The 20,933-nt window shown below is 35.7% G+C and overlaps 1 protein-coding gene across 9 annotated transcripts in view; it reads right to left on the bottom strand.

The window, feature by feature from the left end:
• Window positions 1–20,933, bottom strand: part of PPFIA2 (PTPRF interacting protein alpha 2) — a 324,302-nt gene that overhangs the window by 154,047 nt on the left and 149,322 nt on the right. For 6 of the 9 annotated variants that reach the window (XM_069858273.1, XM_069858303.1, XM_069858265.1 and 3 more), the window contains one exon: window positions 7,770–7,832. The exons of the other annotated variants lie outside the window; for them this stretch is intronic. In XM_069858273.1, the coding sequence (XP_069714374.1) occupies window positions 7,770–7,832 (63 nt within the window). The remainder of the gene's footprint in view (window positions 1–7,769; window positions 7,833–20,933) is intronic. 9 annotated transcript variants of the gene reach the window in all.

Here is a 20,933-nt window from a genome sequence, read left to right on the forward strand (position 1 = left end):
ACCTTCCAAACAATTCCATATCCACTGAACAGTCCACCCTTCAAATCCATATCTCTCCAGTTTAGAGAGAAGGATGTTGTGGAGGGCTGCCACAAAGGCTTACAGAAGTCCAGACAGATCACATCTGTTGGTTTTTCTGTGCCCACTGATGTGGTTACCCCATTATAGAAAGCCACTAGGTTGGTCAGGCAGCACATGCCCCTGATGAAGGCATGCCAGCTGCCTCTAATGTCCTCCCTGTCCTTCATGTGCTTTAGCATAGCTTCTAGGAGGATCTGGCACAGAGGTGAGACTGACAGGTCTGTAGTTCCCAGGGTCATCTTTTGTCCCATTTCAAAGAGCGGGCACACTGTTGCCCTTGCTCCATTCACCAGGGATTTCTCCTGACTGCCACGACTTTTCAAATATCACAGACTGTAGCTTGGCAATCACATCAGCCAATTCTTTCAGGACTCTGGGATGCATCTCATCAGGTCCTATAAACTTATATCTGTTCAGGTTTCTCAGGTGGTCAGATTTCGACTCAGCCATGCTGGTCTCTTCCCTTCCCTGCCTGATTTCCTGCATCTGGGGACTGAGCGCTCTTGCGCTCTATGAAAACATTCCTTTAGTATTTTCCAGCTCTGTTCTGGTTCCTTGTCTCTGAGGATCATGTCCCAGAGGGTCCTACTGGCAAACTCCTTGAAGAGATTGATGTTTGCTTTCCTTAAAATTTAGGGTCCTGACCATAGTCCTAATATGTCCCATATACCTCAAGGCCTTGTACTCCACCAATGCCTGATTGCTTCAGCCTGAGCTGCCTCAGATGTTGACATCACTGATGCGCTTGCTTGCACTGGTGACCATCTGGTCCAGTATTGCATCCCATTGGTCTGGGGTATCTATTACCTTGGTTAAGAAATTATCTTCTAAAGAAGCCTGAAGCTTGCTGCACTACTTTTCCAGTGTATGTCAGGGTGGTTGAAGTCCCACAGTAGGATGAGAATTTGCAAAGATCCACACTGCAGCTCACAGAGGATCTTATTCCACAGCAGAGAAAAGTGTCAGTGAGAAGGAGTGGAGAGGAGCTGTTATGAACTTACCCCCATGCCCCTTCCCACTGCGCTGCTTGGGGTAGGGTGAGGATGGAGGATTTGGGAGTGAAGGGGTGAGGAGAGCTTGGGAAAAAAAGTGGGGTTGTGTGGGAGGTGTTATTTATATTGTTTGTCTTTGTTTCTCACCATCTATGTCTATTTTAGTTGGCAGTAAATTAAACTTGTTTTCCCCAAGTGTCTCTTTTACCCATGTGATAGCTGGTATGTGATCTCCCCATATTAATCTCAACCTATGAGGTTTCTCATCATATTTTATCCCCTTGTCCTGTTGAAGACAGGGAATGAGGGAGCAGCAGGGTGGGCATCTGGCTGCTGGCCAAGGTCAGCCCAAAACAACAACAATCAAACTTCTCAGTGGGCCACAGAGAAAAAATGCCTAGCTTAGGAGTCCTGGGTATTTCATTCCACTAGATCTGATCAGTAAAACTGTTCAGCAACAGCTAGTTTCTGTGAATCCAGACAAGACATATTTCATATAATACTCTCCATGGTGATATTGATGTACTAGTTTTAAAGTTGTTTCCTCTGCAAGGATACAACACATAAGCATGCTGTGGTTGAAAACAGAGCTAACAATACAGTACTGCGTTAATTTCCAGTGTATGTATAAATATCAAAATTCAAAGGGTGTGGAACAACTCAGGTGTCATTTGATCATTCCTCCTTGCAATCCCTTGCTAACACTGCTACAACTCCTAATTCCTGATTTCCGTTTTGCAATGACTGGAATCAATGTATTGGACCTGTGTCAGTTTAAATGCCATGGAAAAGTGTTGGTGTGTTTGAAAGCTCCTTGGGACACTGACACAGTGCATGTAAGTGCATTACCATGACCTCAAGTCACATACTTAAGGACCAAGACACCATGCGATTGCTATTACATATATTTTTCAGTGCTCTGTCTCCCCAGTTGCAGCACATCACTGCTATCTCTGTCTACCTTAGGATTTAACACACTTGGCACCACTGGCTGGATTTGCCAGCTAATTGCCTGCCACCAGACCTGGAGCAGAGGCAAAGATGCTGAGCTGCACAGTAAGATTTGCTTGCCCTGTGGCAGGGAAATGGATGATGAGGGCCAAAAGACTAGTGTCATCCTCAAAATATAGGACTGCACAGTCACTGTCACTCAGAATGAACTGAAGTTGCTTTTCTGTTTTTTGTTAATGAAGTAACTCCTGAAGACTTTGAACCATGGAGTTATTTTTTCCTCTAAATCTCAAAAATGTTCCGAGGATAGAAAAAAAGATTTCTGCTTGAACTTGCCTGAGAATAAAGGCATTTAGCTTAATCTTAAGGAAAAAAAACAACATGCCTGTCTTGTTCACATGATCAAACTTACGAAAACAAAATTTATTTAACCTTTGATAAATAAAAAAAAAAAGTATCTGGAAAGCACAGGAAGCATAGTTTCATTCTCATTTGGGAGAAAAATAAATACATTGATATTTTAAGGTATCTATATATTGCTTTCTCTTGCTCTCACCCCTTACTATAACCATCCCCAAACACCTTTTGAAATACCGTAAAAAATTAGGAATCCTGATAATTGGAAACCAGCAGTTTTATAAGATGCCACACAACAGCCAGATTTGATAAAATGTAAGCAAATTGCTGTTTTCTTACAGAACTACCCACATATGCTCTATATCTTGTCTAAAGCCATAAGATAAAACCACTGATGTTAAAAATTTAGACATATTAAAATATGTAATTAATAAAAACATTTAGCCAAACAAACCGGCCTCATTCAGATATGCAGGACTTCAAAAAGCCCCACATTGCAAAGTAATTTCTCTAAAACTTGTAACTAGCTTTATGAAGAATACCTGAAGTTATGTATCTCTTTAGGCAGAATGAAGTGGCTTTTCCATGAAAGAGTATTAGAATAGCTAATGGTACAATAACAAAATGCATATTTTTGCACTTGATTAAAATTAAATAATTAGTTTTTTTGAAGTCATATGAAGTATATTTTCATTAATTAGATAAAGCAATTTTGTTTTAAAAAACTACAGACTTAAGTTCTGCTGTTTCAGATAAAGAAAACACAGTGTGTTCAATACTCCTCACTATATTCTATTGTATTTTATTGTTTACATTTTTACTGTGGACCTCAAGAGCTGTAGAAAAAACGAATATTAATACTGCCATTTTGCAGAAGCTCAAGGTCATGCAACAGCAGCATCTGGATCTGCATACAAAGTGTCCTATCTTTATTCTGACCAACAGCTTCCACTTTTTCCAGGCATCAAGTAACAGCATTGAAATATCAAAGTATGATAGACTGTTCTGTCTAAATGACACTATATCCATCAGTAATGTCCATCCAGGCATATTAGAACACACATCTACCTTAAGAGTATATCTACAGAAATTACTTCTTATCCAGAAACAGTGTTTCCAAAGTATACATCAATTGTAATGGCTGCTTAAAGACTAAACTATAAAAATAATAGATATACAGATAGTAACAGCTGAGATTTAGGATATCTTGCATGAAAGACAGAGAACCTAGAAGTTAAGTGCCTCTTATTATCCCACTAAACCAAACGTAAGAGAAGGGAATAAAGTGTATTACTACTGTGCATAATATCAATTTCTTCTCCCAGCTTCTGTTGTGTAAATGATTTATAATAATGAGAAATAGAAAACAGAAAGTTTATGTGGGAATAAAGGTAAATTGAAGCCTATAATGAGGATTGTGGACATGCAAACTTCACTAAGCAACAGCATGCAAATTAGATTTTTTTTTTTCTTTGTGGGAAACTGTCTACAAAATTATAACTTGAAAAGCATCATAATAACTGAGTTCTCAATTTTTAATACATTTAGTGTTTTTTGATTTTAAGTTTAATTGCAAGCCTTGCAGTATATTTCTATTAAGCAAAATTATGTACTATGCACTCCATTTAAAAACTGCCTTCATTTGTTATTAGTAAAATGAGGAAATATAATTCGGACTTAATAGAGCCTTTAAAAACATTTTAGCATATTTGTCCTATGAACAGTCTTTGTTGTCTGTACAGTTTTATCATCTCAAACTCTGCTTCCAGAGGAGTACTTTGAGAAATATATTTTAGGGCTGAATTTAAGAGTTAGAAAAGCCACATCAAATGTATTGTGACTTCTTTTGACTAAATAGCTAAATTTTACAACTAATTATAACTGTATTACTAATGCCATGTAATTAAAATGCTGAACCTTTGCAAAACTGAAAATTTTATGCTTCTGAGAGCATCCTCCACAGCTATCCCTTTTACAAAAGGCAGAAATACAAAGTTGTGCAATTCACAGTAATTACAAGAAACCAGAAAACACTTCAGAATAATGTGTCCCAGTAACCAAAAAGTTACCATGTATTCAAAAGGTTTTAGCTGTAGATTCAATGGCCTTAATGCCACTTATTAAAACTATGGTTCACAGGTAATTGTGGTTTTGTAATTCAATGGCATAAAAGAAATTATTTAATTAATTTTCTTTCTCATATATTACAAAGACCATTAAGTTGTTCCTTTAGCAATTTTTTTCTAATTAGCATAAGAACAATTAGTCATAATATAAAATTGTACTTGTGAAAAACTCTAAAGAGCCAGGTTTTATTCAGTAATGAATGACTACATAAACAGTTTCCAGTCATCAAGAAACTAGAAGATTTTGGAATGAAAAAAACACTTTGCAGTTATTTATCAAATTTGGATGACTCTTTTTAGTTACAGTATTTCTCTAAACTGAAGCCAGACCTCCTCTTGCAATTGTTACTGTGCCCCACAAAGAACTTGGGCTAAGAGAAGTAGTTGGAAAGCAGAACTGCCTTCCCTTCCTATACTCCTCTCAAGATGCTAGGTGAAAGAGTGAGTGCTGCTTTCCAGTCTCTACTCTTGCTGCAGGCTTTGTGCATTTGGGTGACATGTAAATGTTGGCAGGAATTATTTTCTGTCTCTGAACAGGATTCATTTTATCTAACAGGACTTTTTGTCATTGTTAATTACAAACTAAAAAAAAAACGCGATAAAACTGAAAAGAAATTTGAGGAATTAATCATAAAAAATCAACTGCATAAGATAAACTTGATTGAGAATTATTTGGAAATCTGAAACACAGCAAACACTGTGTCTCCTTGTTAAGAGTCCTCAGAGTTAAGAATTTGGTTGTTTGCATCTATTTATAAGGTGAGATTCTAAAATTGGGCCTCATGACTTGACAATGACTTTGGGCATAAGTAAAAAATAATGGCAAGAACTTGTTTCATACCCTTTGTGACTGAACTGTGTTATTTTTCCCTAGAGAGGAAATAGACAGTAATTTTGAAAATGAAAGCTTTTATTTTTAGTACATTTACATTAAAAGTAAAATCTAAAATGGGACCTAACATTTATTAAAGACTACTTAAGACTACTTTTTAGTTTACAGAGAGATTTCAGAAGAAATGTTATACTCTAGTCTTTCAATTGAACTGCAAGATTTTTCACTGTTATCTACAAAGCAATTACATTGTTTCCCAAGGTTTAGCTCTGAGATTGGTCTTTAATGTGTAGGGCAAGCTATCTGCCTGACCTACTGTTTAAGTTAATAGATAAAGACCCCTTAGCAACAATCCATCCAAACTATCTTAAGAGGGGATAATTCTTCAAATGGTATACCCTGTTTTCTTCATCGAAAGCAGCTGCATCACAGCTTAACTGAACATCCAGCTTCTAGTAGGCTACAGTTTGGTAAGGTAATTCTTGTCCTAAACATCATCTTGAATTGGGGAAACAGGTTTTGTATTATTTAATCGTAATCACCTATAAACAAGATATCTGAGCCAAGATGGCATCTTTTGTCCCCTTTTTAGTCAATGGAGAAAGACTGATACCTTCAGAAAAGCAACTGACTCTAGCCTCCACACACTCTAGAGCAAAGACAACTACATTAAATTCAACATTAAACTTTAGACAAAAAAAAAAAAAAATCAGGATGTCGAGTTAGAAGAGAATTCAATGAATTCTAAGTTTTATCTCTTTTCTTGGAGAGGTTGATATATTTCTTTTTGGTGAAAGAAAAATTCTTACACAGCTTAAAGAGAAGGAAGAAAATTGAAAATGGAGGATAATTAAGAAATGTCGTTTACAATTACTTGTGATTTCTAAAGGCAAGAATAAAGATATTCTTGTCCAATGACAGTTATTTAATTGCATACTGATTTAAATGATAATGGATATAATCCAAATAATGAAAAGTAACTGAGTTGTTGGTTTGCTTAATTCTTTTAAGAAAGCATCTATTTTGAGCCTGTGTTAATGTACTTTTCAGGAAAAGAAAGCATAATAGAAGATCCCAAATAATTTTGAAATAATGATACTGACTGAATGTGAAATAATGCATTTTCCATGTTTGTCAATTTTGTCATATTATTATCCTTCATCTTACAATTTTTCATTAAAAATAGTATTATTTGCAGACTGAAATACTTAAATTGTGTTGGAAAATTTAAGGTCATGTTGAAAATCCAGAAGAGATTGGAGATTAATCATACATTATGGATCAAGGAAGCTTCTTTCTCTGCATTTTATGCAGATTCTTGAAACTGTTACTGAACCGTCCAAATCATAGCCAAGAATTCACAATATTGATCCATTCAAGGAAGGTATTAAGGAATCTGTAATGATTCAGATAATCAGATGCAGTACCTTCTAAGAATGCTTATAAAGAATTTCTCTATACTCCCATAAGAGCACAACATTTCCCGAAAAAAAGTTTGTTCTAAGATGCTGGATTTTTTTTCCCAGATAGAGAGGAAGAACTAACTGCTTCCCAATATTAAATCACAGTATTTTTCCTCTTAGCACTTTAGTTGCTTAACTATATTGTGCTTGTACTGTGATTATTTGTTATATCTTAAAAGAACTTAAGATGATGGAAATGTTTATCCAGAACTCCTTCTGCCAGTTCCTCTATAAACATGATCATTTTTAGCTGCAAAATAAATTACAGGATAACAAATAGCTTTTATATAAGGCAAAGCCAAAGTATTTTCTCAGTGGTACATCTCAATTTCTCATTAATGCTTCCCCATTACTGTATAAAAGTTCAATTTTTCCCAATGACTTTCCATTATCTGAGTAGTTTTAGTATAAAAAGATAAATGACCTATTATACTACAAGTGAATAATTTGCTTCTTTTGTTAAGAAAACAGATTTCTTATTCTACCTTTCATAAGCAATAATAAGTCCTCCCTATTCTATTTTAAGTCATGGGATCTATTTATTTAAGCAAGAAAAATGAAATTACTTTCTTTCCAAATGTAGCATTACACATCTTTATATCAAAATCCAATTTAGAACAAAGTCAAGTAGAATAAATATAGCCTCTCCTTGCTTTCCTCATTTTGCCTGTTGTCGTTCTACTGATTGAGCTGGGTGGGAAGCAAGGTAAACACAGAAGGAATTGTGAATCTATTATCATTGTGTTTACTAAGCAGCACCCTCAAACCATACAGAAAAAACAGGACAGTAATTCAGTAAGTTTTATATACTGAGACCTCACTTGTAGTACAATATTCATTGACCCTGGAATATATAATGTGAAGTAACCTCAAGATGCACAAGCTTCTGTGGGCAAGTAAATATCAAATTCACATAAGGAAGCTTCACATTAAAATTACACAAAAATCCAAGACATTTTGAACATACATTAGGGCAGGATATGGTCCTTTGAATGTTATTCTCAATGCTCGTACCAGCAGCAACCGTCATCTGAAAAAGGGTGCAACAGAGATTCTGCTGAATGGAACAGAATTTGTACAGTGCTACAGTATATTTAAATTACACCATGATAACAAGATGAATGTTATTATCATTCAAGCAAGCTGATCTAAGAGAACAAAACTGTGGCTCAACTGAAATTCACACAAAAAATTGAAAGTATTGTTACATTTTTCTGGCTCACGAGGCACTGAGAACATCCAAGTAGTCTCTTCATTATTCTGTATTGCATTCATGAAAGTGAACTCCGAAGCACTGTCAAACAGTCAAATAGCTATGGATAAGTAATCACAGCTCCATGACTAACTTTAATCTGAGGTCCCTACATAAAGCAAGAGGTTTACTTGTTTGTGAGATTTGAAAAAAAGTAGGATCTCCCGCTCCCGATTAAAACGTCAAAAGAAGTAAACCTATTAAATTATTTAGTAGAATTTACCTATTAAATTGATGATTTTTTCATTCTGTTTCAGACTGTTGCACAAAACCATCATAAGACTGTAAAAATAGTAGGAAAAATGTTATGTGCAGTTAAAGATCTGGAAGTCCCTTCAGCTATCTGAAGAATACATTTAACATTAAATGCTTTTTTCCTCCTTTTTCAAGACTTTAAAATTTATATTTGCAGAGCCCAACATTTAATATTCTTCTTTAGAAAGACCCTGACTAGTAGGCAATCTGACCAGATGACATTTTTCCAGATCTCAATACTCACTGCAGAGAAAATTAACAGGATAAATTTCCAAAAAGTTCTAGAAATACTTTTTAATTTCTGGTTCAATCTGTCCTGACTGCCATTTAAAAACCAAACAAACAACAAATAAATGTGAGAAGAACAGCTCTAGACTAAGTCTGTAAGCAATTTCTTTTCTATTATTGTGAGCATATGTAACAATACATACAATATCCATGCTAATTATAGTTGAGCTTTGCGGTCTGTCAAAATAAATATTTACTTAAGCTTTATTTCTCTAACTATTTACTGACACAATTCAGTAAAGCTGGTATTCAGAACTGTCAAAACGACAGTATATTTGGATTCAAGTATTTCCAGTAGCACAATATAACATTTGGAAAATACAACATATTGCAAGATGTGTTTTACAATGACTCTACTATCATAACTGATGAGGAAGTTAAGCCTGACTGCATACTATGACTTACTTTAACAGTAAACAAAAATGTGCGCTTTACCAATATATTTTATAACAGCTACAGGCTTGGATCCATGTTCATCTCTCTACAAAACACATTGCCAATGAGCTTCACATTGTGATTTGTTTAAGTTTTTAAATATTTGAAAATTTTTAACTTCCAGTGCTTTAAAGGAGAATTATGCTGTTAGTGGTAACAAAAGAGTAAACCTTGAGTTTTAAGCAAAATTCTCCATGTATGGTGGCAAGTCCTTAACATTTCCCTTTAGATTTACACCCTTAAATATTTGAAAACATTTTCATAAATTTTGTGTCTGGTTTTTTTCGGTTTTTTGTTTGTTTGTTTGTTTGTTTTTTAAGGAGATTCCACTTCATACAAAATAGATACTTTTGAAAAGAAAAGCAGCTTTTCCATGCAAAGCAACTTCGTGGTCAGTTCATGTATCACCTTTGGATGGATCTTTAACATCATTATTGCTCCAGAATTTCGCAAGGAAAATACAGCCCACGTTATGTCAGCATGGCATTGTTTTAAATAAACAATATCTCAGCACAAGGAAACATACACATTATACAGTTTATGCATTCATTATTTCAATTTCACACATCTTTATTCAAGAATATTAATAGTTATCCTTCTTAAAATGAATCTCAGTGTTCATACATATACCACTACTAAAAAAAAAGGTTGAAACAAATGTACCTGAATTAATGTGTAAATAGTTTCCACACTTTTGCATATTTTTAAATCTACATACAATTCATGTATGAAGTTTTCTGATAATTTTGCACTTCTGTGTGAAAAGGTAGATCTACTGTATACTTTTGACTGCTGCATCTGAGCTCCATTAACTAATTGAACTTTGCTGTCCATCACTGCTGACAGCAGCGATCTCTGAGTAACTTCAGTCTAATTTTTCAAATTATCTTGTAAACAGTTTTCCTCCTCTTTCCTCTTGTAGAACTGGGATTAAAGGTTTACGGCTGAAAGGTATAAAATTGACAGTTTTCAATTCCAGCAGCTGATAGGTTTAAGGTATATTATTTTTACTCCTCAGGCTTACTAATGGAAACTTTACATAATTGGAAATGAGCGATCCCTGGTATTTCAATGCTGTAAGGCTACTTCCTTACAGCCACGGTAATTTCCTATCCAAGTGGACTCATAGTACCTAAAATGTCAAATGTAAGAGAAGAGAAATTAAAGAAAAATATTCAATAAACAGTATAAAATGTATGCATGTATTCTAAAATTGTCTTGAAACTATGCATGTTAAAGCAAATATGCTGGATTTTCAAGAAGATTTTACTGGCAATCATTTGAGATGCAAACTCCATGAATGAGTTGCGCAGTGTAAGTAATGCTGCAATTCCCATCTCATGCATGTTGATAAAATATTTATTCCATTCAGGAGTGCATCTAATATTATAGCATCTACTTAGGTTATAGTTGCTGGGTACAAAGTATTATTAGTATTAATACTCATGAAACTTTCTATTACAGTTTGGTCTTCTTCCTTGAGAAAATGCATAAGCATTAAAATTTATCAGAGGAGAATATAGAGTCAATGGGGAGAGAAAATTCTGAAAATGAAGCTCTAGAACATGCATATATTCTTGCTTGCAATGAGCACTTCATCTATTACCTGGCTGAGATAGTAGCTGAGTAGTGAACCTCATGTGCGGGGGATACAGCTCAAGCTGTATCCTTAGTGATTGCCCTAGAAATGTTTCCAGTCTCCTTCACTCTCTATTGGGTTTCCACATACAAAATCCTTGTGTGAGGCTGTGGCACATCAGAAAGCATTTTCAGAAAATGCATCACCTATGAAAAGCCCTCTAGGTACATATACAGCCAAGATATAGCTCGTGGAGTTTCCAAGACTACATCAGACAATAATCACAAATAATGGCCCATATATACACCAAAGTGGCCTGTGTTTTACAACTAGATGGAAGGAGTGACAAAGGATATACTAGACTATAGTTTCAAGCTTCTGTGGAAGCACTAAAATCAAACACAGTTTTAGCTAATTCTGTAAATTAACCGATAAGAAATAGGTGAAAATTGATGAAGTCTAACTGAGCTTACACCATGTAGCAATTCCATTTTTTTTTAACTGGTCAGTTACACTAGGCTTTCAAGTGATCTTGCTGTTCAGATTACACAAAAGAAGGCATATTTTCTTAAATACTAGTATGGTTATAATTCAAACTTTCTTAGCAAGTGTCCAGTCAAAGCTCTGGTAAAGGAGAAACTCCTGCTCTCAGTTATGATGTCAGCAATATATCATTTCAAGGCCATGTCCAAAATAAGGATATAACATAAAAAAGGAAGTCAGGTTTTATAGTCAGTGGTATCCAAAGCTGCTTACAAATTTAAAGATATTCACTGAGTAAATCTAATTTGTTGATAGATTGAAGAAGCCAGTGCAGAATCTTTCCTGATTTTTTGACTTCTATAATATAAGTATCTGCTGTAAGTAGGTTGAACCTATTTAGTAGAAAAATATATTGTTCTTGGAAATAATAAAAGAAAAAAAAAATCACCTTCAGGGCAATATTGGCATTTGTTGCCAAGAATTTTGTAGTGTTCAGTCTTATATCACTCACCACAGACCAAAATCTTATTTAGGTGTTTTAGCCTATTTAAAGTTTTATTTACTCACACTAATTAGTGAAAATAGGCAATGCCAGAGAAGAACTGTTTCCTCTCCTTACATGTCATCTCTTTGTGGGGGAGTTAACTGAGGTCATGCTTAGTAAGCTATTTGAACAGTTCTCAAGACAAAAAGGCCAAAAGGAACAGACCCACAACCTACTTTCTAAAGCCATTCCTGTAGAAATTATTCTATTTGTTAGTGTATTAGCTGAAGAAAAACAAACAAGATAAACCCAAAATAGACACTTCTACATTATATAAGCACAGTATTTCAAGAACTTCATATTTCATAGTGAAAATCACTGTCTATTCTCTGCTTTCAGCCTGAGAAATTGGCTTCAGTTAAGCATAGCCTGAAGTGGTGTATATTTAAAGAGATAATAAGATTCATATTTATTTTTTTACCTGTATTAAAGTGACTGAACTGTTCAATTACTGTTTGATTAATCATTTAAAAAACCTTTTGTGATGTGAATGCTGAAAATCACCAGAGTTAAAATAATCTTTTAAATATGCACTGTAAATTATTGTTTTAAATATATTGAACTTATGAGAAATTTATTATAGCCAATAAAGATTCAGAACAGTGATCACAGAATCTGAGTTTGAGTCCATGAAGCCATTAAAATAACTTCAGATCATGCCTCTGTGTTATACTGAGGCACAGAAATAATTCAGGCATATATTCCCTCATTAAAAATATTGTTAATAAAAATAGTCTAGAAAGTAACTATCTGAATAGTTCTCAGTCAAAACAAAAAAAAATATTTCCTTGCCTAATTGTAGAATTTACTTTGCATGAAGTCTTTCTAAACTATTAGAATTTTTTTACAAGTGTAGAAAACAAAGGGCATGCTCATTTGATACCACGTAAAAATATGAAACTGTATGAACATGTTGGAATGTTATGCTAGTTGGTTTTCAAACTAGGTCTGTGGAAATCATGCTGACTACTCTTTTGCTGTGTCTAATGAAGCACAAAGAGTCTGATACTTCCATTCCAGATCCAGTTCCAAGTCATATTATTGACAACTAGAGAGGAAGGAAGGAAGGAAGGAAGGAAGGAAGGAAGGAAGGAAGGAAGGAAGGAAGGAAAACAAAGATCATGAAAGAAAAAGAAACCTAACCCTCCCCCCATCCAAATACACCTACAGTGCTTTCCTGCACAACCCAAGCCAAAATTCTGAAAACACATTCAAAATACAATGAATCATACTATTTCTAATTTGAAAATTTTGCTTCCTGGTGTCTCATTCTTACTCTACAACTACAGAAGACAGCAAAGCCAAAAGCATGTCTAAATCATTTTCAGCAACGGCACACAACATTACTTGCCCTGTAAAAGCCAGGTGAAGCCTATTCAAAGCCTGTTCCTGTTTCAGGCCTCAGGTTTCTATGTAGGAAAAAAAAGAGGAGACTGAATCATGGGTTTATTTTGTGGTAATAAATATTTCCCACATTTCCCTGAATGCATGTGCCAGTGTCTGCAGCTGCCTGCAAATGGGGAAAATTTGCGTTCTGATCTCCTGGAAGCAGGATGAGGCAAAAGAAAATGTGCCTTCGGGTGGGTGCAGAAGGCAGCACCTTCTTGCACTCTGGAGAGATATTCTGCTCTGTCTGGGCTATGGAGGACTCTGGGATATGCCTATTCTGTATAAGTGTAAACAAAACAAATGGAGCAACTGGTCCAACCCACTCAGAGTACCTTAGGGAGGCCCAGAGGAATATATCTCAACTCATGGTTACTATGTGCAAGAAGAAGGTTGGATGACAAGGCAGAAAGCACAGAAGCCTTCACTGGGTCTTGTAATCATGTCGATCTCCTCAGTACTCATTTTCCATGTACTCCTCAGGGTACTTCAAGCTGTAAACAGGTAGCATTCAGGTTCACCACATTTATTATGTATATTTCCTGTGAGAATATAGCGAAAAGGCTAAATTAAGCTCCTTTTTTGGGGGGTAATTTTCCAGTAACAGAACAGCTAGAAGTAAATCTCACAGCATGAATGTGTGTAATGATGAAAAACTCGAAAGACTATCTTGAGGAATATTGCAACTAAGCATTCCGACTAGGTAAGACGTGAACTTCTTTTTTGCTGAAGAAGCCAATCAGTGCTTATATTTCCAATTTAAGCACCATGTCACCTGGCTTCATGATTAGGTAAGTGTTCTTATGGGAAACCATAAAAAAAAATTCCCACCACTATAAATTCTCAAACATCAACATTGAGGGCAAGCTAATTGCACCTTAAAAGAAGAGATTTGTGTTTTTCTATTCCTGGCTTGTGCATTTACTTTGGAAAGCATGAGTTTGATAGGGTACTCTTCAAGGGCACTTAGCACACCTTCATCATTTAACTGTACATACAAATTCATAAAGAATTTGTGCTGTGCCTAATAAATTGAAATATTCTCACCAAGCCAAATAATCAGAATGTAGGCTGAGCTATTTTGACCAACTGCAAACTTGTCCTTCAAAAACAGTCTTCAAGATAAGTGTGTCTGGAAATTCCAACCATAGATAGCTAAGTTTCAGTAATGGTTTATCCTTCATATCCTCCATATTCCTAAAAGAGCCATAACAGTATAACAAAACAGTTTGTATTAATTTAAAGTTTCCTAATTCTGTCTGGGAACTTTCTGCTGGACCCCCTCTGCAAACCAGGGTCTGCTTTGTCATGGGTGAGCTTTCACTTTCTACGCTGTGCAGGTTTATGAATCCCCAATATGCCTGACCTTAAACATAAGCTAGTAACTCCTTTCTAGGAAAAATGAGAGAATGTATATGAGGACATGAGAAGTTCTCTCTTCAGACAGTAAAGTAGAAAACTACTGTTTTATTCCTTTTACAAAGGAAAAGGAAAATAACATCTTCCCTGAAAGTCCTATGGTACAGAATGAAAAAGAAATTACTCTATACAGTCCATCTTCTGCTGCCAGGGAAGCCAGTCATGAAGGACTGGCTATACCCCCACCAAGCTTTTGTGTTCAGTGCACCTGTGTCAAAAGACCTGCACAAACCCAGAGAAAGTTAGTGGAGAAAACTGCTTCAGCCACTACAGGAACAAAGCAAGAGTGAGTTTGACTTTGATCACATCCCCCACTCCAGACACTACAATGTATCTCAGGGACAGGGTGCATAGGGAAGGACACATTTAACACTTCTTGGATGGTGCATTAAATTTTAAGTATGAAGGATGTGAATGCACAGTAAAATATAATAACCATGCATAAATTGAGTGTCTAGCTCAAAGTTGTCTTGAATAGTTTTGATATGTACACTTAACAGACTCTCAAACCACAAGGTTCAGTCTTAGATATCATCAGTTGGTAATTTCTACTAAGACAGATGTCTTTAACATTAACCAAGGAAATACTATATGAAAAGGATTTTAAAGAACATACACTTTCTTCCTTCTCCTGTCCCTTTGATTCAAATACATTTTGGAAAGACATCCACAACAAATAAAATGCCTCTTTTAATTTATGGTGATTTTCCCTTTGACATCTGGCTACACAGTGATTAAGAGACTATTTCCGATCAATCTTTCTTTGGCTGTAGAAAAATAAGAGAAACCTATGTGTTTAAAAGTATATAGCTCAAGAAAGTTAAAGAGGAAAATAAAAATTATATGGAAGCCCTCTCTCTTTCCTGATGATGCAAAAGGAATACGATTTTTGATTAATGCCCTGCCCATTCTAATTCCAGCAACAATAGGTCCATTGAGATTAACAGTGTTTATTATTACCCACAAGAAGAATTTTATATTCTATTTTCTCTTTTTATACAGGTTAAACACCACTTTTGTAACTCTAACCTCATTCTACAAGCCCAGCACACTGCTTTTTCCCATAGTCTGTCCACAAGAGAAATACCTGTACAGACGCACAGATATCTGCAGTCTGCAAAGTATTCTGATAGAATACCTCTTAGTTTCATGGTTTGTTTTAAAAGGATTCTTCTTAGATTGGTGTTTTGTTTTAAATGTCTATCCTTCTAGAGAAGCCATTGCTGACAAAAATACAGGCATATGATAATGCTGATTCCTGGGGGATTTAATGCTACTCTGTGGGGCCAGCTTACAAGCAATCTGGCTCTTCCCTTCCTTGCCTCACTGATGACTGTACAGCATTTTGCATAGGTCCTGAATAGGTGATGACCATCACATGCATTCCTGCTGTCTTACAGCAATTATTATTTAAATTACTTTACATCATAACTTGCCACCATGTTTGTTAGACACTATGCAAGTGTAACTGTTAGAATTTTTCTTCTCTGAAACAAAGGCAGAAGGGAATATTTCATGTGTGCATAAACAATGTATGCATGAGATACATGTACATCTGTTGGATGCTTTTAGCTGGTTTTGCTTCATTTGCTTTTCCTGGCAAGTATAGGACCTTAAGCCACAAACTTCAGCATTAGTACTAGTATTTTTCTTTAAAAACTCCCCCAGTTCTTTGAGATACCAAAAGATATCTAAATACCAAACAAATATGCAGCAGTGCAGCGAAATATTCATGATTTACCCACAGTTTCAGGAACTAAGGCTTCTTATGATGCTACCAAGCAGCAGTAAAGACAAACTAACAAGACCTTGGTCTTTTTCTCAGCTGTTTATAAGCTTTGGGCAACTGCCAAATGTCAGAAATCAGTTCAGCTTCACACTAATGTCAGTTGAAAAAGCCACAAGCAGTGGCAGACACAGGCAGAGAAACCTTGGAAAGACAGCCCAAAGGTGAAGCATAATAGTGGAGAGGAGGTGGAGGCACCTAAAATGAAAAAAACAAAGAAGCTGTGAGTGGGGAAGAGGCAAAACAGAAGCCTCTTTTTCACTCTCTTCTGAAAGAATCTAAAAATTAGTATACTATGCAACAGAAAAAAATATTTGCAATAGCCCTCAAATATAGTTTCATCTCTTGTATTGCAATAGGGCAGGGAAATAATCATAGAATCATGGAATCACAAAATAGTTTTAAAATTCTTTTTCAATTGTCATTTTTGACACTGCTTTATAACTCAAGACCACACTGACTGAAAGCCCAAATCTAAAATGCTTCAAGAAGAAAATAAGTTTTGGGAACTTTTCTTCAGGTAGTTTATTTTCTCCACATGCAATACTCCCTTCAGCTGCTTAAAGCATAAATCAGACCAAATTTCCTAAAAGAATACATTGGAAGAGCTATGTCTTTTGATGAAAATGACCAGAAATGGATGTTGAAAATCTGCTGAAAATAAGTCCTTAAATTTTATGTACACCAGAAGACTTAAGAAAAGTGAGCAAGACAGCTGGACGTGTTTACAAAGCTGGTTCCCTTCGCTACAGAGCCACAGGTCCTGATGCTGCAGCAGTGACCAAGGAGTGGTCCAGCGTAGAAAAGGTTTCCTTATATCTACCTCTGCATACAGCTATTCTACCTATAAAATCACTAGGATTTTACAATATAACAATGATTATTATGCCCATATAAAACTGAAACTTCAGCACAACTTAGAAGGCTAATTTCAAGACCACACACTCCATTGACTAAAATGAAAAGACTATAACAAAAAGAGTAAAACATTACCCTGGCAACACTTACTCAAACAAGACAAAGAATTAGCCTCAAAGCATCATTGGGTAAATATTGGCTATATTTTTTCTCAAATTTACCCACACAGCAACATAAAAGACTGCAGATAAAGACAAAACCAATTTTCTTGAGTACCTCACAACTGTAGATATGGACAAATGCAGATATAAAAAACAGAGAATCTCATTTGAAAAACAGAGGTATCTTGTTGGTTAATGTAAAGATCATTGTTTAAACCATGAGGGTCTGACAACAACACTAACATAATTTTGTGATTTTAATAAAAAATAGAAATCTTTGAATATTGTTTTGGGATTAGAAAAAAGACATACAGCTTTCTAATATTTATTAGCCTCCAGAAGAATAATCACCATAAAACACACAGCCAGCCATCATACCCAGGAAATTGGTTGAGTCACCATCCCTGGAGATATTTAAATGACATGTAGACGTGGCACTTAGGGACATGGTTTAGTGGAGGGTTTGATGGTGTTAGGTTTATGGTTGGGCTCAATAATCTTAAAGGTCTATTCCAAACTAATAGATTCTGTGATACTGTGATTCTGCAATAATGAAGATCTTAGTCTTGTTAATAGGGCAAGTTTTCTGTCACTTGGGAAATGGGGACCTAAATACCCTGATCAGTTAAAAGACTAGTACTACAGAAAAGAAATGGAGAGAGCACAGGTCAAGAAAGAGCAACTATGATCCAGAATCCATACCAAAAAAACTGAAAGGGAATTTTTTACACATCTTGTCTAAATTAGATGTAAGTCAGAGTACTTGAAGTTAAAAACTCACCTATGAGTGAGAATGGCAGGTACCTTCAAAGGTGATTCTTAACATTTAAGTGAATTGCCTAATGTTAGACAGTTTGAATATATCACAGTCCTCTCTCTTAGCCAGAAAGCTGCCAGACTTGCTTCCTAATGAATGCCAAGCATAGGCAAGGCATTTTGGTTTTTAATCCATTTTTCTTGGCAAAACACAATACGTTGCTTTGAAAAGCTGCTTCCTCACCATTGCTGCATCATCGCTGCCCACATGCAAGCACAGGAAAGAAGGACTATAGCAGGTGCCAAATACACTGGATTTTCTAGTTGGCACTGAAGTTTACCACATTTCTATCAGAGGAAGCCTAGCTGAGTTCCCATTTCAAGCAAAATACAAACGAGTTGCTATTTGTAAAGGATACAAACAGAGGCAGAGAGACTATGTAGACTACCGAAGAATGTTGACAGGGATATTTTCTACAGGAAATAAAACACAGTATTCCTTACAGTGTTATGGGTTTTAACTGTAGCAAACTTATTCCAGCTTGGGAATGCTCACCCCTACCTGCCCCCCACCCCCTCCTTCTTCCAAGATGTTCTGTATATCAGTTGCAAATGGAATTCAAAGGTCAACTTTAATGTAATTTGCAATATCACAATTCCACATAAAACATAAAAGGAAATATGTCTTATACGTATTAAGATACTGCAGAAAACATTATAACTTCAAATATGCAGACAACAGTAATTTACCAAAGGAGGCAGTATAGACTGACTGCTGTTCTTGGTCTGTGGAAAATACAAAGTAATTTGATAAAGTAGAACATGAACTGATTCAAGTAACTTTTTTTTTCTTTTTCATTGTGGTCTAAACTAAGTTACATTACCTTGCACATACCACAAGTTAACAGTGTGTATAAACAGTTGTGCTGGCTAGACTAACTCACAGGAATGATTTAAAAAAAATATCTTAAAAGCAGTGAAAACAGCTCATGCATTTGGTGGGGAAAGGAAGGATGGGAAAAGGATTATTCTCCTGAGGTTTCCGTTGGTAACTGATGGACAGCTGCCAAGTCCACAACCTAGGAAAACCCATAGCGCAACGTTCCCAATAGTGGAAAATCAGACAAAGTGCTGGCTGGGCACAGGGAAGTCACATTCCAAAACTTGCACCTGCTAGTGTTTCCCAAGGAAGTTGCCTCTGACTATAAGACAGAATCTCAAAGGGTGACAGTTCTGTATAGGCTTCGATGCTGCAAAGAGCTCATCACTAAGCTAGTCTTACTGGTATTGACACAAAAAGCTTCGTGCAATGAAGTATCTTATGTAACTAAGAGGTATCTTCAGTCAGTAATAACTGATTTTAAGGTATTCCTCTAATCATTATAATTTTTGTGTATATGGAAAAGGTGTTTTTTAGGATGCACTTGTGAATTTTTTCTCACATCCATCTATCAATCCATCCATCCACTCACAAGATTTCAAAGTATGATTAATTCCTAACTTCATTGCGTTTATTTTTTGCTTGCATTTTGGCGTTCAACATTAATTAAAATGTGCCACCACAATTTTTGAAGTTAGAAACATTAGTTAAAATTGTAGCAGTAGTCACAGGAAATAAACTCAGGAAAGAAATGGTCACCAAAAAGATGACATTTAGTCAATAATTTGTTTTGCAATTTAACATTGCAATTGACTAAAATGTTTTAAATACATAATATTATATTTCAACAATATAAAGAAGCAAACCTATGAAGAATTTCACCATATGCATTCTAACTAACATTATCTCCAGGCAATGGCTTGGCATACGCACTTGTGTGCATCAAAGGAATACATGATTAACACTGGCAGAAGACATGGTTAACAATATGCGACTCAGAAGTGTGGCAGTTCTAATCATTAACACAACACTTGTTGTGGAACAAAGACATATACACTACATCAATATGTGCATTCATCTGATAGTCTTAGCTATGAGTATCATGCAATCTTAATGGAAGTGCCACCTTTTCAGGCTCAGAATCCTGCTCTTTATCTTTATCCTGCTCAGCCTCTTTTGATGCAATTTTATCAGCATTATGGTTTTACTTATCCAGTTATCTCAAAAACAATGATGGTTTCATCAGTAATAAGCATCTACAAGGAAAAAAATATTTCAAGATATTTTGCAACCCTAAGTAATACTGAATAATTAAATAATGTATAGTGAGAGAAGTACCCCAATGCTCCTACAATAAGGCAGGAATTAACCCATAGCTATAATTTCAACTGGCTTTGAAAACATTCTCTGTTTCAACCATCATCTCAGTGAAACGGAGAATAAAACATTTTACATGCAACAGAGATTATGGGGTTATGCTTCTTCTTCAGTTCCACATATGCATGCCCATAGTTCAGTATTGCTGTTAATAGTTAAACATTTCTATGCATTCGAAGTCCTGGTCCTGTTAGGAACTACTATATTGTTATTAAAACCAAAAACATATGTACCTAACGTTCCAGTGGGAGTTTAGTTAGCACTCGGGCACTAAAGCTGCCTATCTCCTGACTCCACTGTCAACCTGCAAGAGCATCTCTCATTTACTTCTGTCTTACTTATTAAGAGCATTTCAAATATAAGACAGAGACCCTCACGCCAATGCACAGTACAGCTTAGAGACTCACACAAGGACACATGTCAAATTTCTTCTCTACCATTTTCAGAACATGGATATGAACCAAAGTCTGTTATTGCTCAGGTGAATGTCCACTGGATGAAATTCACAAAATATTTTTGAACCTTAATCCCTTCTATTGGAGTTTTCAGAAAAGAAAATGACTTTCAGACCACCTGAGGCACTTTGAGCAGTAATTGGATTTTTGTCCCTGCCCTACTTAGTTGTTAACAGTTTACACATGATGTCGTCTTGTCACACAAGAGTTCAAGACA

This window comes from Phaenicophaeus curvirostris, chromosome 1, assembly GCF_032191515.1.
Source record: "Phaenicophaeus curvirostris isolate KB17595 chromosome 1, BPBGC_Pcur_1.0, whole genome shotgun sequence".
NCBI classification, from domain to species: domain Eukaryota; kingdom Metazoa; phylum Chordata; class Aves; order Cuculiformes; family Cuculidae; genus Phaenicophaeus; species Phaenicophaeus curvirostris.